The sequence below is a fragment of the Pagrus major genome, chromosome 6 (genome assembly GCF_040436345.1).
Source record: "Pagrus major chromosome 6, Pma_NU_1.0".
NCBI lineage: Eukaryota > Metazoa > Chordata > Actinopteri > Spariformes > Sparidae > Pagrus > Pagrus major.
This window is the reverse complement of record NC_133220.1, coordinates 1,999,901-2,026,662: the sequence shown is the minus strand read 5'-3', so window position 1 is coordinate 2,026,662 and position 26,762 is coordinate 1,999,901. Positions and strand designations below refer to the sequence as shown.

Here is a 26,762-nt window from a genome sequence, read left to right as displayed (position 1 = left end):
ACGCGGCGCCTCAAATTAACTTTCTGGCTCACCTGCAGAGTTCTGTCTGAAGAAGTACACGAAGAACCAGAACTTTTTACTTTACAGCCAAAAACATTAATATGTTGCACATTTCAGGGTGAACTGAGCTGGATTTTCATATTTTTTCCACCTAATTACAGAGAACATCAAGTCTCTTCTGCAGCGATCCTCTTATCGTGACGGCCCGCTGGCTCAAGACGACGTGCAGTGTTTTTCAAAGTGTTCACATTCATCCGGGCCAAATAAGAAAACTACTGAGTCAAGTGAGCAAAAAGTTCAAGCCTGTCATATCAGCAGAAGTGTTGCTGATGCAGATATTTAAGTTTAAAGCATTTAGCTGCTGATACCGATGACGTGCCGACATTATCGTTCATCTATTGCATCATCATCAACCTGCCGCCCTTTTCAAACTATACCGTGTATAAACATCCCAGTGAGATTTTTTTAAGTTGAAAAATTTTTTCAAAACTTTGAGTTTTTTCACCAAATCTGTGAAGACGATGATTAAACGTTCACATTCAGACCACATGTCACCGGCATTTGCAATACTGGCTTTCACCTGGATGTGGTTTCTGTAGTTCAGGCTCCAAACTGACAAACAACTCTTATTTCCACACAAATAAATTAAATGAAAAGATGTAAAATCTTTAAAGCAATAACAAATGTCGATGTGGGGATCAGCAGCCGACCTGTCGAACCATAACGGCTCCACGTAATCACACATCGTGAAACCGAATCGATATGTTTCAGCCTAAAAGTGAACAAACTATGAAGATGCTCACATAACTTTGTGTTTTGTGACACGTTGATGCTGTAACCACTTTTTAACTGGTTGAAAAGACGTCTCAATGTCACATTTTTCAGTAAGAGGTCAACGTTAAAGTCCCGGTTGGTGCTCGCTCAGATTCTTTGAATTAGCAGACGAGAGCTGATTAATTCAACACTCGGATGAAGTCTGTGAATCACAAAAACAAGATGAAGAATGCAGCTTTCCCTGCAGACGCCACTGAACCAGCCTGCTGGAGTTTCAGTGAGCACAAGGTCAAAGTCTGCACATATAGGCAGAAACTTATTAAAAGAGAAGGACTGATGATTTAAATCACGGCATTTATCATTTGGTAATTCAGACCCTGAGTTCAGGCTCTTATTGTTGGTTTCTGATGGATAATAATTAATTCTCAGTGTGTCTCTGCCCGTCTGGAGGATTATTCTGAAGGATTTCTGCAGCTTTGGACTTTAGAGACGGAGGTTCAGAGAGCAAACTGAGTCGAGTTGTCGACATAAATAAGACAAAGCAGAAACAAAGCACATTCTGCTAATCACGTCTGCTTCAAGCGACACGCGACAAATGTCGTGACCGTGGTCATGAGCTGGACTTCAGACGGGATTATTTAAGATATTTTGGAGGGGATGAGTCTGCAGGCGGAAGAGACGGGGGAAGATTGAGCTCACGGCAGAATGTATAAGGTTCAGATATTGTTAAAGTAAGACGATGTAAACGCCTGGATGAGGTGACGGAGAGATCGTGGTTGAAAACAAAAGAAAGTAAAGAAAGACGAGACTTTACAGGTGGATAGGTTTACATTTGAAGTTATAGATTTCACCATAAACACCCAGTCGATAAACATTAAGACGATTGTTTTCTGATGTTTTATTCTCAACATGTAAATGGAGCTTTCTAATTAAAAATGCACTAATTTGCATAAATGTCCAGAGGAGAAATCTGAAGTAAAATAAACTCCTAAATGTTTATTTTAGACATTTTCTTTCCAACAGTCTGAAAGACGACGTGTGATGGAAGCAAAATACCCAAAAATCAAAAGATTCGCTCCAGATTTAAACTCCAGTCTGACATTTGAGGTGACATTTTAAAAAACACAGGGCAGCAGATCACCCGAGGCCTCAACAACTCCTGCTCTTTGCTGAGTACTGCTGGCTAATTAGCTCACGGCTCAATTAGCTAAAGAAAATAAATAGCTAATAAAGAAAATCGGTGTAAAATATTTCCTTTCTTCACATTCTGTCAGTTTATTTTGTCGACTCATTGGACTCAGTAGTGAGGACGGCTGGGGCTAGCTGGTTAGCATGCTAACTTCAGTAGGCGTCATCACTGTTGTTTCTTCAGCTCTGTTGATGATGCCTCCACACTTCTTCTGCTTCGCTTCATAACAAACATATTAGCGATGGACAGTGCCGGATTGGGAATACGGGCAAACCGGGCATTGTCCCGGTGGCCTGCAAGGCTTTCTGGCCTACTGGCCTGCGTTATTTTTATTTATTTTACGACGTGAAATATAATAACAATTTAACATACCGTTGTAGGCGAATGACGGTATATAAGCCCTCCTATTGGTGCATAAACTGGTAGCTCGGCCCATTGTTCATGACTGATGTAGCTGCTGGACCAATGAGCTGAGGGCAGGGTTTGCCCGGCAGGTCCCCTCCCTCTCGGGCTACAAGGTGCCTGTAAAAACAGCTAAGACCGAGCGTGATAAAAAGTAGTTTATAGTAGCTTATCTGACCATGGATGGCAAAAAGAGAAAGGGTGGCGCTGAAAGAGCTAGGGACCAAAAGAGAATGGCCCTCCAGGTGGATGCTGCAAAATGTAGAAAAATATTCGATATGTTTGCATCTTCTGGACGCGGAGATTCAACATCTGCGGCAGCTTCAAGTGGCGGAGAAGGTCAACAGGTGGACCCGGGGAGCACTACGGCCATGATCACTGTGAGTATAATTGATAAACTGCAACCTAACTGGTTCATAAATCAGATATCTGTGTAAGACAGAGATGGACATCTGTCACACCTGTCTCTGTCATCACTCAGATATGTATTATAATTGGATATTAATTTCATTGGTGCTAACTCTGCCAGTCATGTAACCTAGCCATTAAGCAATGCAACCTGGGCAAATGGTGTGCATGCTAGCTAGCAGGCAGGTTGTTTCATCATGGCTAGTTGGACTGGCAGTTTGATGGATTTATTTCGCCTCTGACCTGAAATTAAGTTCTCTCGCACATCTGTCATTAAGAGGGGGTGAAGTGTCGTCTACCGGGGTCACTCATACATCTGTCATTAAGATGGCAGAGGTGGGGGTGTTGGAATATTTGTACTTATGGGTGTGAAGTACTGTGTACTCATATCATTACTACTGTCTATACTGTACATACCTACCATAGTACTATACTGTAAATACCCCAGTGTACTCATATCACATGTCAGGTTGATTCAGGTTGATTCAACATCCGCAGAGAAGTGTGCAAGTGAGAAGAGGGAAAAGTTGAGAGAACCAGAAGAGCAGGAGAAAGAGTTGGTAGAAAAAGTCATAGAGACAGGGACGGAAGAGCAGGAGAGAGAGACTGAACAATATACAGAAGGTCAGCAGAGAGAGACAGAAGAGCCAGAGGTAGAGCGTCAAGGCATCGACTACTTTGCTCGCCCAGGGCCTGCCTTTTTATTGGCCTTTTTGTGTATTTCAAAAGTGTAACCTTTGTATCCAGCCATTTGTCCGGTCATTTCTTGTTTTATATAATGAATTGAATCATAAACAAGTAATGACATGTATGGTATACAGTGTTAATATAGTACACATTATTATATAAATTTAATTTATGCTTACATTTAAGTAACCAGGCTGAATGAAAGGACTTATGTCTAAAAGTAATGTGACCTACTGCCAATAGATGACATCGCCATGTATTGGCGTTTTTGTGTATTGCAGTATCAAATTTCCACCTTTTGTATCGAGCCATTTCTTGTTTTATGATGAATTGGATTGCAATTATATATCATTTATGGTATACAGTATTTATATATAACCAATGTTATTATATAATTTCTATTTATTCTTAGATGTAAGTATCGAAGCTGAATGAAATTACCCACCCCGAATAAATGAATGAAATAAATAAATAAATACCCCCCCCCCCAAAAAAAAAACAAACAAAAAACAGGTGGTGGCCTGGCCTAAGTAAAAAATGCCCGGCCTAAAAAAATGGCCCAGTCCAGCCCTGGCGATGGAGATAAATCCGTCCCGCAGATTCGTCCAGTATGAACGTGACTCCAGGAGACAAATGGTTTGTATTCAGCAGTGTCAGCGGCTCGAGTCTTTGACGTGGACACTTGTGTCTTTCAGTCGTCTCCTGCAGGTGTTACCGGGTTAATCACACACACCGTCCCTCAGAGACGGCAGGAAAAAAAAGAAGAAAAAAAAAGGTTTAAGCTGAGGTGAGAATGAGCCCGTTTGTCCTCGCGATGTCCTTCTGAGCCTGATACCGTGAATTAGTTTTCGTAGCGTCTGAGAACTTCACCGTCTCACTATCTAGTTTCTAATCTTTCAATTACTCCGTGTGTGTGTGGAGGGATTTCAGAGATAAAGAGACGGTGTGCATGAGAGCACCTGACTGTGCACACACGCACACACACACACACACACACACACACACACACACACACACACACACACACTGATAGATGACTGTCTGATCGGTCAATACTTTTATGAGGTGTGTGTATATGTGAGTGTTACATTAAAATAAAGCTGCCACACTGAATGAATCCTGAGAAACTCGAACTGTTTCCCGGTCACTTCATGCTGGAATAAGACTCACACACTCGCTGTAATGTGGTGTGGCAAATTTAGAGCGTCTCTGTCAAAGCTAATTCCCTTTTCTGCTAATCTCTCAAACCAGATCCCTCTCCCCCACCATCACTCCCCTCTCCCCCACCATCACTCCCCTCTCCCCCACCATCACTCCCCTCTCCTCGAGCCTCTCTCTCTCTATCAACACGTTAGTTATTCAAGCAGAGGGAATCTGGCATAAGTCATTTGTCAAACGCAGATAGAAGACGAGGGGAGAAAAAAAAACTACAAAGTGTTTTTTTTCCTCCATTTTTCATCCGCTGACTGAACAGTGTGGCGCTCACAGATAGGGCAGCGGCGACGGAGGACATCTTCACATTTCAAGCTTTTCATTTCCAAACACAAATATTAATGACTGAAAAAATAAATTATTTAATCACGAAACTGTCACACACACATATTTACTCTGTCGGCAGTATTTCAGCACTGACTTGACTCAGGCAGTACGAGCAAAAAGACACTTCCATCTAAATAACAGTTCACAGACAAAATAATCATATTAAAGTGTGTTTTATCTACAGATTTCCTTCCAGGTTTACACCCTCTTGACTTTCCCTAACACCTTGACTCCACCGCGCACGTCATATCCTGAGTCTGCACCGGGGTTTTATTTTGAAAATTGATCGGATGCTCTACGCTGTTCCGAACACGGCAGGTAAAATAATTTACTTTATGTCGTAACCGAAGTCAAAATCATTTCAGTCACTGCTAAATTCACGGCTGATGTTCCCCTCAGGGTGAAACAACTGTGGTGCTCTGCTGACTTTTCCTCTTGTGCCACCAGCAGGTCAACTTTTAATGCTTGCGATACTTCAACGCTAATTAGTAAATGCTAACATGCTAACACGCGAAGCTAAGATGGTGAACGTGATGAACGTTATAGCTGCTAAACATCAGCATGTTAGCATTAGCTCTGTGCATAGGAGCCTACAAAAACCACGAAGTTCGAGTGTACAGATTTCCTTTTTTTAAACGATGGAGAAAAATAACCGTTAAGTGTCGACCAAAGAGGCTATTGGTTGGAAGACTTCACGCTCTGTACAGGATTGAAGACGCAGGTAACACTGACATCATCTCACTTCAGAGAGACTTCTGTATTCGGCCGACCGAACGACCACAAAGAACCGAACACAAGAAACTCGGATCGTCTCACCGTCGTGGTTGGCGTTGCCGAGCGTCCAGGGCTCGTCCGAGTCAAAGTGCGTGTCTCCTCCGATGCCGGCGCCGGGGAAGTAGGCGTGAGCCAGGAAACCTCCCTCTCCGTCGAACGGAGAGCTGTCACCATGGAAACCAGAGGCGAAGAAGATCATGATGTCGGCCTCCTTCCCCTCGTTCTTGATCTCCGAGTACGGCACCTCCTGAGCGGGAAACGAGGAAGAGCAGAGCGGAGTCAAGAAAGATGCTCTCTGTTCTGATCATGTGATACAGCTGTGATACTTCATTCCTCCTACTTATATTATTTGATCTTGACGGCATAAACAACATCGGTGAGAAACATAAAGTCACAGAAGCACGAGGTGGAGACACGCGAGCGTCTTCACCACAGAGCAGCCGTGTGTAGTCTCTGTCTGACCTGGAAGGAGAGCGGCGTGACGGTCTGCCACACGTTGAAGGCCTGCCGGATCGCTCTCTGGGTGTCCTTCTCTCCCACTTTAGGGGTGAAGTTAGAGATGCTGCAGGAAGCAGAAACAGAGCGTTAGTTACAGCCGCACACAGTCTGAACGAGCCCGCAGGGGACGGTTTACTCCATCAGAACCAGGTCGGCTCGTCGGACAGCTTCAGAAACATCTCGTCCTGACCGGAGAGTCCAAAACTTTCAGTCTGACATTCATGCAGCAATTAGTCAGACGTGTGTGGGAGTGAAGGAAAGCACAGCGTGAGCTTCTCTGTCAGGGACGCTTGTTTAGTTTCTGTCACTACTCATGTACAAACCAGTAAAACACAAAGAACTGTGCAGTTTCCTTCATATTTAAAGGATTATTATTAATTATGTCGACATGCGTTTCACTTCTCCGCTCAGCGTTTCTGTTATAGAGCAGTTAAAAACATTTCAGCCTTCTGATTGGACAACACGTGTACTGTTCAGTCTATCGTCAGGCTAGGTAATCGTCAGCATGCTAACAGGCTAACAGTGACAATGCTATCATGTCGACGTTTAAACCTGGAAGCTAGGAAGCTATTTTCTCGTGTGTAGCTCAGGGTGATAATCCGAGAGATCCCAAACTGATTTGAAATGACGTCACTAACGCCCTCGACGTGCACACACTTCACACGGATGCTAACAGTTTTAGCTTAGCAGCTACAGTGAAGATTTCAACTTCTGTTCCTTTAACTCACTGATCTTAATCAGAAGTTAGTTTTTCCTTTATGTTCAGTGATAATTAATCCGATCCAAACCTTTATTACTCAGTAAAACGAATGGATCAGTATTCAGATCTGGCCGACTGGTTCAGCCCGGCAGCAGCACAGTCGAGCTCGTCGCTCTGTCAGTTGATTCATGTGCAGCTATAAGAGACAAATGAGCAGAAAGGTCATTACAGAGTAATTGCAGGAGAGGAGACGTGTCGTCCATGTCTATTTATCTGTGAGCGAGTGGACGCTGTATGATTACATGTTTTATTGCTCACTGTCTCTGCGCACTGCGAGGAAACACTTAAAAAAAAAAAACCTTTTAAACATTTGCTGTCACTTTCTGACCGTGCCAGAGAAACAGACGAGCGATACGAGGAGGGAGGAGTGTTGGAGGACAGATGGAGTGATTGGCAGAAGCGGAGGAGAGGACGGGTGGAGAGACGAAGGAAGACGAGGACGGATAAGACAGCAAAGAGAGTTCATTTCACACAATCTGTCTCTCGACGGGGGGCAAATGCTTTGTTCCCAGCCAGAATAATACATTATGGAAATAAATATCAGCACATTACACAGTTGCCGTAATCCAACATTCACACATGAGCGCACAGCAGCTTCCTGACGGGGACAAATAAGTCCATCTGGCAAAGAAGTGGAAACGTTGATGGGACTTTCTGTAGTTTACGAGTAGTTCAGGGCGTCGCGTCACGCTGGGAGGGGATGTGTTCTGGTTCTGGGCTGCGATGGAGCGAATATATAAAACATGAGCTGAATGATCAGATGAGTCCAAACAAGACGTTGAGGGGAAACGTGGCTTGTTGGCTTCTCAGTGTTGGAGATGCAGCAGCTGCAAAAAACGTTCGTCTGACCTAAACATGACTGGAGACACCGAGCGGTCGTCGTAGCGTCAGAGGGAGTTTGTCCTCAGGACCGCTTGTGTGTTTGGACCGAGTCTGTGCTGTCTCAGCTAATCTTGACGAGCCACACTGACTCTCAGACTGAAACATATTTAAGCCTTTTTTTATTCCACTTTTCTGACAGACTGTTTGCTGCGACGCCGTGCAGCGAGTCTCTCTGTAAACATCTCATCTGGAGTTACATAAAGAGGCTGAAATGTGCGGACAGAAAATGGACTCAGGCTCGTTTTGACAACATTTTGTTTTCAGACATTTCTGAGGAGTGTCTGTTTGTGCAGTTGATAGTTGATTTGGTGCCTGGTTATGTTTTAATATCTGTTTCTCTGACTGTGAGCACGAGAACGCTCAGAACCTCCCAGTTAAAATTCTTACCGCATTTCATATCTGTCTGCATGCAAATCCTGTTACAAAATTCATTATAAATCCAACTTTCCTCCCCGAAGCCCTGTGTGTGTGTGTGTGTGTGTGTGTGTTTGTGTGTGTGTGTGTGTGTGTGTGTGTGTGTGTGTGTGTGCCAGGCAGACAGCTAGGTAGCAGTTGTCTGATTTGAGTAAATGGTGTGGAACGTAACGGCGGTGAAGCTGGCCAAATGACCTGTGGCCAAAACACACAGATGGCGTACTGTCTCAGACACACAGACACACACATGCACACACACACACACACACACACACACACGTCTAGCACTTTAGCTGCAGCAGTCGTACACACACACACACACACACAATGAATTTAAATAACAAAATGTGCTGCTGGAAAATGAAAACGAACAACGAGCAGACGAGCGTCTGACTTGAGGTAAAAATGATGCTTCATGAAATGTTTTCCTGAATCACAACTGTTCGATAAATTAAAGAGGCTCCAACTGAGACGAGCGAACAGGAGAACAGAGAGGTGGGACGTCAGCGGCTCTGAGAGGAAGAAGTACACAACACTCACAATACGGCTGCAACTACACAATTCACTATGAATCCATTTATCATTCAGTCTATGAGATGTAAAGATCCCAACATCAGTTCAAGACTCTTCATTTACTGTCAGAACTGATAAAGAAAAGCAGCAAATCCTCAAGTTTAAGAAAAATAACTGAAACAATCAATCGACTCGATTATGAAAAGAGTCCACCGGTTGTTCAATCGACTAATCGCTGCAGCTCGAGCGAACATGTCAGTGTCCACGACCTTAGTTTAGCTTGTTAGCGTGACAACATTAGCTAATTGTCTCCAAAAACAGCTGAGGCTGATGGGAGTGTCACTTTTTCAGCCATATGATGATAAATCACAATATTGGACTCATTAAAGGAACAGTTCACCCACAAATTAAAACCCAGTCATCATCTCCTCCCCCCATGCTGATAGAAAGTCAGGTGAAGTTCAGTAGTCCACAAAACATCTGATGTTTAAATCATCTCCAACTGCTTCAGGTGTTCAGCAGAACGCTGCGACTCTGTTTTACTGTGAAGCTCCAGAAATGTTTTGTGGACTACGAGACTTCAGCTGACTTTATATCATCAGGAGGGAAGAGATCATGACTGGATTTATATTTTTGGATGAGCTGTTCCTTTACGTCACGTGGAGAGTTATGGATCACAAACAATTTTCCTCTGAGAATTAGGATCGTCTGAACGACTGTAAATGTCACGTCACTCGATCCTGCAGTTGAGGAAATATCTCAAATGAAAACCTCATGAAGCCACGAGAGGAAAATTCAGGGGATCTCCTGACTAACAACAAAACATCATCAGGGAACAATGAACGCCAGCAACAACTTTACAACGTTAGCTTCCCTAGAGCCGTGCTGCTAGTGTTGCTAAAAATAGCTGAAAGTCATCTGTGATTTTCTGAGATTTCTCCTCTTACATCAGTTTACAACACACACATCCTGAGAGTAAACACAGCCGCAGCAGCTGAAGATGCAGATGCTCTCTTTTCCTTTCTGCTCCTCGACTCAGGTTCAATCAAAAGTGCTTTGTCAGCAGGAAAGTTTGAGAACGACGCAGCCGAAGCATCAACATCAAAGTTCCTCCGTCTCTCCTCTTTATCTGCTCCCTCGTCTGTTCCTCGCTCTGTTTTAACGCTCTCCTCCCTGTCCCGAGGCGTCCGTGGAAAGTTTTCATTTGCAGATACACAGTTTCATAATCCTGCAGCTACAGCGTCGACGCAGCGGGTGATAATTTACAGTCGCCAACAGCCCTGAAATTCATCCAAATGTGTGTCTTTGCATCGTCGTCAGCGTCACGTCAGAGCGCCGCTCCAGCTGCTGTTCAGAGCCGAGAGGAAAATCATCCCGGCTGAGCTCATCGACGTCCGTAAATATCTCCAGGTTCTTCAACATCCGCACAAAGTGACAAGGCTGGAACTGAACCGCCTTTATTACTTCATGTTTCAGTTTAAGGCTGCGACTAACAATTATTTTCACTGTCGATTAACCTGTTGAGTATTTTCCCAGTTAATGAATCAGTTGTTTGGTTATAAAATGGTTAAAAATGTTGATCAGTGTTTCCAAAAGTTGAAGACGACGTTTTGTTTTGTCCACAACTGAAAGATATTCAGTTTACTGTCACAGAGGAGGAACGCAACCAGAATACATGTCAGGGTTAAGGCCCGACAAGGTGTCCGTCACCAGGAATCAGGTAATTCATTCCTAATAATGTACACCTCGACGGACATTAATGGATATTTTCATGTGTTTTACGATCTAAATATTAAGTTTCTCACTTGCAGTGACTCCATTTCTCTGGCAACAACTCAACCCTGGTGACTAATAACTGAAACAATCATTACAATCCCATCAGCTTCTTATGTGACGGAAACGTTGTTCACTCCTCCAGTAAATACGTCGAACCTCAGGTGCGACTTTTAAGTTTTAAAAATGTCGGGACTTTTTGGGGAGAGGTTTTGTGAGAAGGTGTAAACATCTGTCACCGTTACTACAGAACAGCTGGGAGGAGCCTGGATGGTGGCGAAGGAAAAGTGGAGGTCTGGGCGAGACCAATTTGACTCTGAGCGGCGCCCTCTGGTGGTTGTATTGCTTAACATCCACGCCAACGTGAAGGACGTGTGAAAGTACGTGTGCAGTGACGGTTATATAGTTTGAAACGGACTTGTCTGTTTTTAAGGGAGCAAATGAGCCGTAACTACTTTCTGTATCGTTTTATTTGCACACTGATTGTTTGTCTGATTGTTCTCCTGCAGCGGATCAATGAAGGTTCATCTTATCTTATCTGAAGAGCAACATACGTGTTCCTGAGTGTTTTCTGTCCCTTTAACCGCATGAAGCAAACGGCTAACTGACGACAGATCAGCTGAAGGCTTCACTGGAAGTCACGCCCATAATTCGTGCGAAGATTCATGTGGATCACGAAGATCATCAATTCATGCATTGGAACAAACAGTGAACATAAATCTGTGTATTAAATAATGTAACGCGCGGCCTCATAACTCATTATGTCTCCCAAACATCAGCCGATGCACATTAGCATAACATATGAGCGTAATTCACAGGGGACGGGACCGGAGCTGGAGCTGGAGCTGGTTTGGCGCCTGAGAAGAAGGAAAATGAAGTTAGAAACGATTACAGTAAAGCTGCTTGAAGATTGACAGCCGGGCTGAACGCGAGCCGGAGCCGAGCTGCAGGAATGTGACAGCTGATAGCAGGTGAAACAGAAGCACGAGGAGGCTCAGAGACAGTAAGAGGTAACCGGATCGGGCTGTGATCTCACACTGTGGGTTTTATGTAACGCTGGAGAGTGGGTAGCTAAAATGCAGGAGAGCTGGGATGCCTTCAGTGTCTCGTGGGAGTGGCGTAATTTACATTAGACCCATAAAGCTCCGAGTAGGGCGGCGTGGAGGAGAAAGAAAGAGAGACGGGATGAAAGGAGGAGTGAGACAAAGAGAGAGGAGGGAGGGAAGGATTCAGATTTCAAAATAAAAGACGTCTTTATCGCGGCTGTTCAACCTGCGAGTCATTAAAAACTCACAAGAAACAGCAAATAATAAACTAAACAATGAAAACATGTCACAATTAATGTTTAAGTGTTCTCACACGTCTGGTTCTGAATCACACTTACTCACCAGTATCAGGCCCAACAAGTGCAGAAAAAAGTTATATTTTCTGGAAAATTATAGAAAATTGGGGCAAAGGGCAAATAATAATTTACAAACACTTGAGTGTTTCTCCGGCCGGCTTCACCAATCAAACACAACTTTATAACTTTATTCACTAATCTGAGTGAGGCTGGATCAGATTTTATTAAACGTCCTCCGGCCGCTCTGCCTCAGCTCTGCACATTGAGCTTTACTTGTTGCTAATATAGCCGCTAACTGCTAACGAGACCTACAGAGGACAGTTACAGTACCGAGGTGATTTATGGAGTCCTGATGGACAGACACCGTTGCTAAAGTAATCTAGCTAATTTAGCTGTTGTGGGGTAGTTAGCTCGGTTAGCTGCACAGCTAAGTTAGCAGTCCTACATCCCTACTCAGCCCTGAGGTGTCAGGAGACAAACCGGTCACAGAGATCACATCAGTATTTTTTTCCCATTCGTCAAACTGGCCTCCGTAGTCTCGGAGTCGTGCCGTTCCAACCCGGTCCGGTCGTGTTCACTTGGAAAGAGCCGGCGGACCACTCGTGATAATAGCGGCTGTAAATGCAGATCAATATCCACGACAATCCCTCAAAATATCAGTCCTCAATAATTCAGTCATGATCATCAGTTCCAATCTGCAGTTTTCTTCATCAATAACGGCAAAAAACAAAACGCCAAGGATGGAAATTTTAATTACTTAAAGACACATCGTTTAGTATCTTTCTGTTTTTTTTGACACTGAAGCTTTAAATCTGAGAGCAGAAAGGAAGAATAAACAGGGAGAGGCTGAGAGAGCCAGAGAAAGATGGAGGCAGGAGAGGATAAAGTGTGCAGAGGCAACAATGGGAGCCGGGATGTGGTCGGGATCTCGTGGGACGGCTCTAATCTGCATTAGACCCATATTACACGGCTGTGCTGCGGGTTGGACACAGCGGAGGGTTCGGCTGTGTGTCGACAGTAGTAGACAATAGAATGAGGTGGGAAGAGAAGAGGAACGATGAGAACGACGGAGAGACGAGTGGGTGGATGTAATGCAGGGATACGAGATGCATTCAGGGTCCCGTGGGACGCAGCTAATTTACATTAGGCTTCACCAAGTGCAGGCTGGGAGGGAGCGAGAGAGAGAGAGAGAGAGAGAAGGGAGGAAGAGGAGGAAGAGGATGGAGAAAGAAAAAACAGATAGTTACCTGTAGGAGATCTTTTTGTCTCTCCACTTCTGTCCCGTCAAAGCGTAGCGTTTGTTCCTCTGCCGGCGGCTGGTGTGAGGATGATCTGGGACGCCGCAGCGAGGCCTCCTCATCCACCTGAACACAACATGACATTTAGATTTCAACATGTCTCTGTGGACCCGGTGCTGAGTGAAGCCTGATCCATCAAACTCCACACACTGTTACACCCTTTCTGTACACGTGTTGGCTCGACTCTCTTCCGGACACGGACCCACAGAGTAGTACCTCTGGTGGTCGTGAGGGGTCGCACCAAAATTAAATGTGTCTCTTTTTTTTAGTATTGGGCGTTTTCTCTAAAACATATGTTGTCTTGTAAAAGGATTATTACATCATTCACACAATCACACATTCATCTGTACGTCTGGAGAAAGTTCAAACAACTCTGAGCGACTCACTCGATAGTCGTCTCGTCCAGTATTCCCGTCACTGGGATGCCGTAGAAGCGCTGCATGGCGGCCACGGCGGACTGCATGGCTTTCTCCTGCCGCAGGTCTGACGTGCGGACGTCGTGAGGCAGCAGGTAGCCGTAGTTCTTCAACCACGTCTGAGAGAGAAGACAGGAGAAGAAGATGTTGGTCAGAGGAACAGAGTCTGATTACAAGACAACATTATTAGAAAAGAAGAAACCAGAGCAGCAACATATAAACTACAAACAGCACAAATACACCATCCTGACGTTTTCTGATTTGTCCAGCAGCAGCAGCAGCAGCAGCAGCAGCAGCAGCAGCAGCAGCAGCAGCAGCAGCAGCAGCAGCAGCAGCAGCAGCAGCAGCAGCAGCAGCAGCAGCAGCAGCAGCAGCAGCAGCATGGAGGACGGTGAGGTACTTTAAAACACTGATCGCAATTAGCGCCAAAACTGGAGACATGATGCACTTTCAGGGGATATCATCATCTCTATGTCCAATGTTTATGAAGTCAGTAAATTTGCTTGTAAATCCTAAAAGGAAAAACAGTCCTTTAACTTCAGAACCTGCCTGCGAATCATCATGTTTTAAACTTTTCCTCAGTGTCACAGTGACCCAGTGAAAGTTATCTGTACGTCCATGGTGACGTTAGAAGCAGGAGCTGCTCAAAGCTAATTCTGCAAACTTAAATGGTTTACAGCAACCAACGATTTAGACAGAAACAGATGGACAACACCCTGAAACATAAATGCAGCGTTCGGCCGGCAGCTGCAGCAGTTCATTATATTTTATTTCTTTAGTGGACGTCTTTGATGTGTCAGAGCAGAACAAGAGGAAGGAGGGAAAGGAGGGAGCGGAGGGTGGGGTGACACACTGAAAGAGAATAAAAACAGAGAGAGGCTGAGAAACAGCGAGGACACGGACAGATTTATCCAATAAGTTCAGAGAGAAACTGAGAGGAAGACATGAAAGGACGAGAAAAGAGAAAGTCACAGAAAATCTGATTCACACTGATCCACAGATCGATTGCTGAATCCACAAGTTTCCTCGGATGATTCTTATTATGTCGTATTTTTCACTTTGCAGCGCTCCTGTCTCTTTAATATGACATAACACAATCTCACAACCCTCCTGAGAGAGAGAGGGGGGGAGAGAGGGAGAGAGGGGAGGAAGATGAAGAAGGGAGAGGAAGGAGAGAGAGGTAAACGAAGAGGAGGGAGGAGAGAAAGAGAAAGAGAGAGCGAGCAGCAGGGAGACAGATGAGAGGAAGGAGGGTGGTGAGAGATAACGAGGGGGAGGTTGAGTCCTGCTCTCCAGTAGGTCATTAATATTTCAAAGTGTGTGCCAGCCTCTCTCAGCCGGTCCGTCGGTCGGTCCCGGCCCGGCAGCCGGCACTCAGCTACAATATGACCGTCTGCCCAACCACCATGACGGACGCAGGGAGGTTACAGCACCGAGGGACTCAGCCCGCCGTTTCCCCCCCGCAGGGACGAATATCCTCCGTCTGAACGCAGACGACCTCCGACAGCAACACACTCGCAACCTCACACAGGAAGTTAACCTGCTTCCCTCCAAAATAAAATATCTTCATCACTGAAAATAAAACTATTGGCTGCTATTAAAATGTTATTACTTGATTTGATGTTTAAGGAACGAACCTTTATGTTGTTATTTATCAAATATCTAAAGAGCACTGAGAACATTTCATAATTAAAGGCAAAATACATCATTTGTAACCAGTGTTGGACAAGTTACTTCCAAAATGTAATGCAGCACATATTACTGGTTAGTATCATTTGAGAGTAGTGAGTTACTTTACATTATTAATGTCAGAGTAATGTGTTACAGGATCAGATTATTTCACAACTGCAGCCTCAGATTAACCTGATTTCTGTTGACTGTAAAACATTTATCATTAAAAACTTATTGATTATCGCCATGTTTGTCTTCTGCTCTGCGTTCAGCCGCGTTTAGAAAACTCCTTTATGAATGTCGAAACCTTCAGTGAGTCATCGACAAATTCATCAATTAATTAGCTAGTTGGGGAAGTTGTTGTTGGAGATCAATCTCTGTCCTGACTGACGTTATCTCAGCATCTTTACCAACTGGGGATTTTTTAAATTATGTCTGAAACCTGAATTTGATGGTCGGTTAATGTTCAACGAGACGACGTCACTAACGAGACTGTTGGCTGTGTCGTCTTTATAATGACGTGTCTCACAGGCTGAGACTTTATTGACTTGGAACATTTTAAACTGACAAACATCATCTGTGTGATTCATGACACAGTTCAAACAGGATCAGTAAATGATTTGTCTCTCTTCGTTCACTAACGTACAAAGTTTTTATCTAATAAGGTCCCGTGAGGGGAACCGGAAGGGGCGGGACTTCAGCTCTCTATTAGATCAGCAGTGATTGGCTGAACCAAATTAGACAAATTAAACAGTATGTGTGTTGTAAGTGTTATGAGAAGAAAATACTCAAGTACAAGTACTTTAATATGTAGTTACGTGCAGTATTGGAATAAACGCGGTTCATGATCAGGTTCAGACTCGTCTGTCGACTCTCTGGTGTCGCTGCCAGGTTCAGACTGCTGATGAAACTTTAATTATTCCTGTTTAATCACAGTCGACATCGTCCGCAGAAGAAACCGTTCTGACTAACTGACAAAATGTGTTTCCACCCCAGAAAAGAACATCTGTGATAGCAGCTATCTGAGTGCTGCTCTCTAACAGTGTTTAGCCAAATTATTCAGATTCTGATCCGTAATCTGCTTTTTAATCCGCAGTGTAAATGTGAACACAACGTGCCACATGGTCCGTGAGCCCAGAGGAGACCGACTGCTTACAGTCCAATTAAAACCTCCTAAATCTGCAGCGATGACAAAACTGTTCTCTCACAAAACATCTCAATCTGATTCCTGTAATTGAATTCTGCTCCGTAATGAAAAACAGAGCTGCAGGCGAAGTCAACAGAACCAAACCCACCGCAGCTCACTCAAGACCCAACACAAGACCTCCGTCTGAGAAAGACTAAAATAACAATCGCACACTTTAATCTATCAAATTAAACGAGGCGATGTAAACAAGTGCTGAGATTCAATCACGTAAACAAAAACGCAGGTCGTTTTGTTTTATTTCGTGGTGATGTCACAATGTTTACAGATCGTTAATATTTCATTTTTTAACCTCCAACGACGACCGAACGTGAACACAGGAGAGGAGCGAGAGGACTGAAGTCTAAAGAAGCTCTGATCTATTTATTGTTAGTGCGCCACACACACACACACACAAACACACACACACACACACACACACACACACACAGCACTCTGCAGTGGTCTCTGAGGAGCTCCATACTGCATTAGTCAGTATGTTTGTGTGTGTTGCTGTGTATATGTATTAAAGTGTGTGTAAGAGCGTTTATGTGTATGTCGTTGTGCGTCACTGCAATGTGTGTGTATCATTGCACCCCTAGGTGTGTGTGTGTGTGTGTGTGTGTGTGTGTCCCTGTGCACTCTGCTGACGAGTGGGCCAGCTGCTTCTGGCTCAGAGGAAGCGGTCTGAATTAAATAATTCACCAGCTGCTATTATACAACAATTACTACAGTGCCATCAAAGCACTGAACACACACACACGCACACGCACACACACAGTTTCATACAACATGAGTACAGTAACATAAATCACAGGCGAGATTAAGACCAGTGATTTATGTGACTCTCCCTGCATGTTTAATTAATATTCTTATCTGGCTCGGACAGAACAGGTTCTCATAGCTGGTGGGCAGTGATTCACTGGATGTTCTGGGACTTTCAGAAACAGCACAGACACACACACCTCTCAGCACTGACACATGAACACAAAACCTGAGAAACACATAATTCTGCAGAGGACACGAGGAGAGGCTGCTGCACACACAGCTAAATAACGCTTGACTTAACGGAAGAGATGCTGGAAGAGGAACGTCTGTGCAAACCACGAGATGTTGAATCTTTACGTTCATCATGTTTTGTGTTGTGTGTCGGAAAACATCATGTTTTGGATTAAAGTACCTGGTCTCATTTCACACATGCAAATGTTGAAACACAGTCTTGAACAATGGTCTCTGGGTACACCCTGGCTAAGTCACCAGTGTATCGCAGGGACAAACAACCATTCACGCAATTTTCTTTTTTGCATGTCTTTGGATTGTGGGAGGACGCAGACATGCCCCAGCCGGGTCTCAAACCTTCTTGCTCTGGGGCGACAGCGCTAACCACCGCGCCGCTGTGATACGACACGTTTTGTTGAAATGTTGATGCGATACATATGACACGTGTCGAGCGTGTCTGTGGTGTGCAGGAATGTAAAAAGCCAACATTTTATTTCGGTGGCTGCGCCGGACTTTTATCACCCTGAAGAGCAAAATAACCAAATTACATCTGAGAGACGATGACGGGAGATTTATGACTTTCAAACTTTCTTTTCTTTCTTCTGACCAGTAATTTAACACCAGTTTTATACCTGTGATTTGTGTAAACGCAGACATTTGTTGTTTGCTGTTGTCGTACTGACAAGTTGCTAATAAAGCTTTGCAAAGTTAATTCATCATTTAAATGTATGTGGATAAACGCACAGTGCTCACAGTTATTATTCAAAGACGTGCGTCTCTGTTCTGTTCAGTTTTCCTGCGTCGTTACAATGAGTTTAAAATGAAGAGACCGGTGGTGAAGTCAGAGAAGAAGAAAAAGACGGATGACAAATAACACAGGAGGGTACGACACAATAACAAAAGTGTTTTAATTTAAATATTTTAATGCTTCAAATCACATTTTACTTGCATGAAGGTTGTGAGTGTGCAGTGACTCCTGATGACTCGAGCTGCACTTTTAATATTTCTGCTTGTGGGGGGTGCAGCGCACGTCTGAACCCGAGCGCCAGGAGAAATATGAGAAAAATATATATTAAAAAAATAAAAACACATCAAACAAAACAAGCTCATTGCACAATATTTACCCTGAACTCTTTTATTTAGCTTCTGCTGACCTCGCTTAATGAATTAACATGTTTATAGAGCAGAATATTCTCGTGTCAGTGAGGTGAGGCAGAAGAAGTGTGTTTGTATTTGTTTTTATCGAGCCTGAAGCAGCATCAGCGATTATTAAAGGGTCAATAGTCACTTTTAGCTCACTCATCCTGACTCACTCATCGATGTGATGAGACCTAATGTCTCCATTTTCATATAATGACTCACTTTAAACTTGAAAAGTGAGGAAGAGGAGAGACGAAGGCTGCACACTGACTGAAAGATGGAGTGAAGCTGCTGAACAGTGCTGCTGTGATGTAACCGACAGAGATTGTCCTCAGCAGAACCAGAACATTAGTCATTTGTTTGGACACGTGAAATGACTCCTGTTTTCATTTTCTGGGCAGAAAAACTGTTGTTTGTGAGAAAAATGACTGTTGTCTCTGAGAAGCGAAGCAGGAAGTGACAGTCGATGTCAGAGTGGAGGTCGATCCAACATGTCTCCGTGCTGCACAGTCTGAGTTTCTGACAGTGTTGTCATGATACTGGAAAATCTACCTTCGATACAATCCCACCGACGTCAGCAGACATTTGGTTGATATATATGGTTGAATGTACTTCGTGACGTTGGGACAACGTCTACGTAAAGTTGATCGGACACGGACGACATCTGACATTAATGTTTGGTTGGTTTTAAGTTAAGTAACGAAAATTCAACGTCTTCAACAACATTAGTTGTGAGGTATGGTGACCAAAACCCAGAGGTGATAATTAACTAAGTACAAATACTTCATTACTCTCCTTCAGTACATGTTTCAGGTATCTGTACTGTACCTGAGTATCTCTGAGACTTTCCCTCTCTACATCTTTCTCCTCCTCACAGCTTCAAAACAGCCTTGTTACTTTAGTTTGATGCATTTGAGGTGAATTATGGATTATTGTTATTTGGCGTCATCGCACGCCGCCTTCCCAACATCACAAGACTGATGTCGACCTATCAGAGCACATCACGCACGGCAGACGCAGCGAGACGAAACAAAGACGTAAGAAGACGTGAACAGACAGAGAGGGAGGCTGAATGGGGAGAAAAGGCGTGTTAGTGTCTCGTATCTGCAGAGAGTTTCTTATTTTCTCTCTTTGCTGCTGCTCGGGACGCTTTACCAACCCAACATGTGGCTGTTTGACGTCCTGGGAATGAGACTCAACAATCAACTATCTTTGTGGTGCGTTCAGGAACAGCTGGGACAAATCCTACTGACTCTACCTTTAACTTTAATAGTCTTTGAATTATATTAATATGACGTGAGCTTCAGTTAGCTTTGACCACAAATGTCCTTCAGAGGGAGACTTTTTACTCTGATACTCTGAGTACATGTCAGAGCCTGTACTCGATTACTTTTACTTGGCCAATATAGACAAATTATGAGAAAACACACACAAAAAAAAATATTAGAGGAAGCCGCCCGGAGAGGTCGTGTTGCTCAAAAATAATTAAAACAGTAGATACTGCAGGTGACAGGGAGCAGAGAGGTCGGCTGTAACTGTCTCAGCTCTTTGCCCTTTATGAGGGAAAGAAGAAACATGCAGCATGAACCTCTCTTCTCCTCCAGAGGTCTGTAGCTGCAGCCTGAATCTCCCTCCCAGCCTGTCTGTTTGCATCTATGTCCACCTGCCTGTCCGTCCACCTGATTGGCTGTGTCTCTGTCTGTCTGTCTGTCTGTCTCTGAGCCTGTTGGGCTGTCTTCTCTCTGAGGCTTCAACCTGTGCGTCAGCCTGCCAGCGTGTCTCCTCCGTCTGTCTGCCCGGATAAAAATAGACCTTATCTCCCCCCTGCTAAACTATTTACCGTCTCTCGGCTTGAGTGCAACGGGTGCAACCTGCCAGGCACCTCCCCTGTCCAAACTGTGTGTGGTGCCTGATAAGTGGCCTCCTTATCAAACTCAATATTCCCTCCAGGATTAGTTTGTGAAACTGCCTCCGGTTGTTTTATTGGTTTGTCGGTTTCATTTAGGAGACATCGATAAAAACAGACCCGAAAGTAAATGAACATAAAATACTCAACAGACCAACATGTGCTCACTCGTTTTACAGTCAAGTTAACGATAGACGATAACAATATGTAATATGCAACGTCCGTGACTTTCAAAATAAAGCTTGATGACATTTATTTCCAGCCCATCCCAATCAGAAAAATGACCATTAAGCACGACTGTGAAAGCAGCTTATTACAAACCATATTTTCATCTCTCTTCAGCAGCGACCTCTAGTGGCTGTAGCAATTATTACTGGAGCAAAGGAGGAAGTCAGATGAAGTAATTTAAAGAGCAGCAAAGTCCACATAGAAAGGAGGACGGGGTGGATGGTCAGACAGCAGAACGCTGGTACGCCACAACGTCGTGTTATTTTGGGAATGGTGATGTATGTATTTTATATTGGTTGTATTGGGAATCATTTACAATCAAGCTATTCAGTCGCTCAGAGACGAGGACATGTTGAATGTTAATGATGTGAAACGGTCAGTTTAGTTGGATTTGAAGGGGTAAGTATAATTTGAGGTGCTGGACTAACGACCAAGCTGCTGTATTTGACGTGTTTGAAGTGAGAACGGGCCGGTGCTGCCTGAATGGACCACTGTGGGCTCTCATTCATTTTCATAATCAATATATCTGCAGGTTATTTTCTTGATAAACCAGTGAATGATTTGTCCTATAAAATGTCAGAACACAGTGAAAAAAGCTGATCATAATATTTCAAAACCTAAAAAAAAACAGCAAGATTTTGTTGCTTGTAAATGTTTTAAATGATGATCAACTCTGACATTTGTTGCAAATATATTCAATATGATCTTTATGTAAATCTTTATATCAGCTGGAAGGTGTGGAAGCAGAATTAAATCAAGAAGTCAGAGTGTCATAAAGAAAAACACATTAAACCTTTATTTAAATGCATCACACCTCATAAATCTGTTCTCACATCAGTGTCTGAACATCACATCTGTGAGGGAGTCTGCCTCTCATCTCCAGACGTCTGCTAACAAACTGTGTTCCTCACTGTACGTTACAGACCGGCGCACATAAACAAACTCTCCTGGTGTCCCAAACTTTCTCTGCGTTACGTCAGCGTCAGAGAGAAACACGGCAGCACCTGGAGCCGAGGCGAGCTCTTCAGATGTTCTGATGACTAATGCCGACTTCTCCTGCATCCTCCATTTGTGCCCGCACTCTTCAAGAACATGTAATCACTGTTATCCATTTTTATTTTTAGACTTTCTCCTTTTGAACTTCAGGTGCGACCGCCTGCTCCTTTCACCACTTGAAGGTTTTGCCCTTGTTACCAGAGCTGCTCGTAGCTGTTGGTGGGCTGATTTTAATACAGATACAACCGTGACACTTAATTCAACACATGAAACCTCTCACGCAGCAGCGTCTGATGCCGTCATACAGAAGTCAGTATAATACTTTAGTAAAAGCAGCCGTCTTTCATCTGAATGTAGCGCACATTTTGAATGAATTTCCCCCAAAAAACAAATCATTAAAAATTAATGCACATTTCCATCCAGACCTGTTGTGTGAAACATGAGTGGAGCTAATTCTCCAGTCGGTGCCATCAAACCATCGCAGAAGAAGAGGACACAACCAGTGTTGCCAGGTCTTGTGAGAGAAACAAGTCCAAAAAAAGCCCAAAAGAGTCGACTTGGCTCTAAAAACAAAAAAAAGGGCCAATACATGAAAACTTGATCTAATCAGAGAGAGACAGATCACTTCATCCCCGGCATTATTAAGGGAGGGTTTATTAAAGAGGTCATATTACGGTAACTTTCATGCTGTCAGCTGTAGCAAATGTACGTCTGCTGACTGACTGGAGTGTATATATTTTATAATATATGTTTAAATATATATATTTATATAACAGCTGTTACATAGTGACGCACATAAGTTACAGAAGTAAAGGCTCGACTGTAAACCAGGCGTTTCAGGCAGAGCAGCAGTGTTTTCTGAGGGAGAGAGTGACTCTCTTTGGCGTGGACTTCAGACTTTTTCACTTTGCAGAACTTTAACATGCACAAAACTGCAGAAAGGAAAGACAAAAACCCAAAAAGCAAATAATGTGACCTCTTTAAACAAGAGACAGGAGAGATGAGACTCAGCCCAAAGAAGAAACCACACTTGAGGAACAAGTCCGGAGAAATGCAACCCGCAACTTTATGGAAAAACAAGCCTGAAGTCGCTTGTATTTAACAGACTTGGCAACCCTGGACACAACGAGGCGACTTCACTAAAACAGCTCCAGTCGGAAGTCAGACGATGGAAAACACTTGTTGGTCTCATGTTTTAAAGTGATGAAGGTCACAGTCTCCTCATCACCTGCCACAGATCTGATGTGTTCAGTATTCATGTATTTTATCATTTAATCACTACGGCTGGTTCTGCTTCTACCGTTGCCGTGGTACTCGACGCCCAAGTCCGTAATAACATGCTTCAGCTGTTTCTTCCTTTCTAAGAGTAAAGAGACTGGAAACGAGCGAGAGGAGCTGCAATCTAAAGTCTTGCATGGAAAATCTCACTTCAATAAAGAAAAAAGTATCATAAGTAAAAACACACAATGCCGACAAACGGCAGAGTGACTGTTTCTATTATACATGATCTTAATTGTTTTTTGTCTGTTTCATTCATGTGTAAGAGTCTGGTGTAGCTGATGAAGGTAAAACCAGTTTCAATGAGTGTTTGGTAGTTTAATCTGCAGCAGTGCATCATATTCATGTCCTGTAAATGCTTTGCATGTAATTAAGTGAATGTAAACGCAGAATGAAATGAAAATATGTGAGATTTGTCCTTAAGCCTCCTCCACCGCTCGCTTTTCTCCATCTGTCTGCCGAGCAGATAAAAACAACCTCGGAGGATCTTTAGAGAGAAACAACAGAGCAGAGAAGTGAATCACTCTGGACTCTGTTCTTTCCTCCCCGGCAGACTCACGTCTTCCCGTTCTCGCAAACATCTCCTGAAATAATAAGATTCCACTGAAGAAAATAAAAAGTCAACACTGTCGGCGTTCAGCGCTGAACAGCGAGTGATTAATGAATGAAATCGCTGTTCGTCGAGGCACCAGAGAGATAACGTCTGCCGGTGCGGTCTTATATATATTTGTACGGGGAAAATGAAAAGGAGCCGGCGTCGTTTTGTCGGGCAGGATTCCCTCGTCGGCTGACGACGGGGACTGAACAGAAACATTTGGAGATGTTTGGTAATGAAATTTGTTCCCACCAATTCTGCAGAGGAAAAACCCTGATGTGATCAAACTGATCAGCTGGATTTAAGGTTTTCTTCCTGTGCAGGCAAACAGATGATGTGAACACATATTTAACAAATATGAATGTGAATGAGCTTCGATAAAAACGTGGATGAAAAATATATCTTCTCATTTTATTGATCCAGAGTAAAATCATGACAGCTGGTCACAACATGTCTGCCAGACTTCACCTCAGCTAACTCCAGTCACTAACCTTCGCCTCTTGTGTTTGTGGAGAATTTCTCAAAGCAAATAATTTGTGTTTCTGTGCAGTTAATTGGACGAAAAGAGCGCAGTGACGGGACAGACGCCGGTGTTTTGGATTAACAAGCGACCACGGTAGCGTTAACCGGCAGACAGCTGCTGGAGCCGGTGAGCTCTGGAGGAGACAGCCGGAGTCGAGGAGAGAACGGTTTGTTTTGTTTTTTTTAACGTTTGGGATTAAAAAGTGGATTTATCTTCACGCTCGCTTCTCAACCTGTCTGCAGCGACGAGCCGCAGAGGAGCTGAAACCCACTGTAACGTTCTGTAACTCTTCATGTGACTGCTGAGCGCAGAGAAACGTACTTTACACCACGAACGTACAGAGAAGACACGGGGAAGGAAAAGACACTGAGAGATAACAGAAGGAACAGGAGACACACACACACACACACACACACACACACACACACACACCATGAGCCTGCTGTCACTCACAACCTCGTGGCTGATGTACAGTGAGGTTTTCTGGCTGTTTGGGGCAAATAAACCTGCAGACAGACTCACGCAATAATCTTTATATGTGAACACTGACAGCTTGTTAGCCTCAGCTAGCTTGGTAGCTTCCGGCTAGACTCGCTTCACCCACGCTCAGCCTCTATGACCTGTCTTGATGCGAGTTAGGTGGAGTCACGTCCTGCCAAGACGGCACCTTGAGCTTCATTCTGGCTCTTCATAGACGTATGGGTGACGTCACGGTGACATTTCATTCATTCATTTAATCTATAAAGGAGACGTGTGAGCAGATAGAAATGATGCCAGGCTGCCTGACTGGATAAAAAAAATACCCCTGCTAGAGACTAACGGCTGAACAACTCACTATCGTTCTTTATTTCCTTATTTACAGTAACTGTGCATCTCATTGGCTACAGGATGCTACAATCAGCTGGAGGTTGGCGTGTAAGTGGTTCAGCAGAGATAAGAAAGAAGAGAGAGCTCGTTGGCCGTTGTGGGCTCTAGGGCGGGCGTAGAAGCTCATAACTGCACAAATGAGCTGTCAAACGGCAGCTTCCTCAGGATCTCTGCTGCAGAGCGAGGACGGCGAGGGGGGGGTGTTGTGAAGAGACTGGAACAGCCCGACTGGTGGCTTGAGTTCTGGCTTCCTGTCGTCGGGCTCAGAGCAGCAGGAGGGAGCAGAGCTTCTGTGGAGCTCTGGAGACGTTTTGATGTTTTTAACGATGATATATTAAACATATGAATGAGATGTGTGCAGGTAATTACAGCATCTCAAGCGTTTTTTTGCTTTAGAAAAAGGTCACTCAGATCTCAGGGCTGCAACTTTACAATTACTTTCATCATCAACCTTCACTGACAGCTGAGACGACGCACACTTCTCATGTTGGAGAGTAAAAGCCGACTTTGAGCAGCGACTGTAGGAACGCTGACTGTGATTCGTAGTAATAGAGCACTAACGCAGTGAGGGTTAAAGGTTCAACTCCCACTGGAGCAATCCAAGCTTCAAATGTATGCAGTCATGTTGCCGCGAGGCACTTTGGATAAAAGCATCTGCCAAATGGCATATTGTCGCTGTCGGCTGAAGATCTTCTGTCTCGGAAATGTCAAACTTTTCAGAAACCAAAAATAACAGCCTTGTTTTTAGACTGATGACGAAGCAGTTTGGAGGTTCGTCCTCTGGGTTCACTGAGAGTCTCAGGAGCGCGCGGAGGAGGATTTTATCGTCAGGTGTTTCTTTACAAACAGAAATGTGTTTTTGTTTGAAATGAAATGTTTTAATAATCATTTAATGTTTAAGATCTTTATCAAGTAAAAATGTCAAACAGTCTGATTCCAACGACAGCGTGAGTTTCTGTGTTATATGAATAAAGATCTTCTGACAGTTTTTCACTGTTTTCAGACATTTTGTAGACAAAATAATTGATTAAACAATCAAGAAGCAGCAAAGTTAAGATGGATGACTGTTCTCAAATTCTTCACACACACACACACACACACACACACACGCAGGTTTCTGTAACGTGAAACCCTTTTGAAGATCGCTCAGGTGGACCGATGGTCTCATAGCTATGACCTCATGTCTGCGGTGTCATATTACACTACACTACACACACACACACACACACACACACACACACGCACACACACACGGTCGCTGGCCACGTGCTGGACGACACAGCGATCGATGGCTGCCAGGATATAGATGATTTAAGGCCGCAGACACAGAAGAGAAGAATCTAACTGATTTCTGACGGTTTCATCAGTTTAGATCGTCTCAGATCTGATATATTGCTTTAAATAAATAATAAATACTTTTTGACGATAAAGATCATCGTCCGTGTGTAAAATACACAGAATCTGTTGTCACACAATTAAGTTAATATTTCAACACCAGCGCTTCTGTAATTCTCACTGTTTATATCACCTGTGTGTGTGTGTGTGTGTGTGTGTGTGTGTGTGTGTGTGTGTGTGTGTGTACAGTTGAAGCTCGGTGTAAATCAGAGTTACAGTTAATAAGCATCATTTATCGCAGGTCTCTGACAGGAGCTGAACTCTGACCTCCTGCGTTAATGTCGGTCCATCCACCTCCTCGACCTTCACTCC

The 26,762-nt window shown here is 43.8% G+C and overlaps 1 protein-coding gene across 1 annotated transcript in view; it reads right to left on the bottom strand.

Moving 5' to 3' along the window:
* The window catches only part of mmp24 (matrix metallopeptidase 24), a 53,776-nt gene that overhangs the window by 16,090 nt on the left and 10,924 nt on the right, over window positions 1-26,762 (bottom strand). Inside the window, 4 exon segments of the mRNA XM_073468369.1 lie at window positions 5,816-6,020; window positions 6,236-6,335; window positions 13,203-13,319; window positions 13,640-13,788. Of these exon segments, the coding sequence (XP_073324470.1) occupies window positions 5,816-6,020; window positions 6,236-6,335; window positions 13,203-13,319; window positions 13,640-13,788 (571 nt within the window).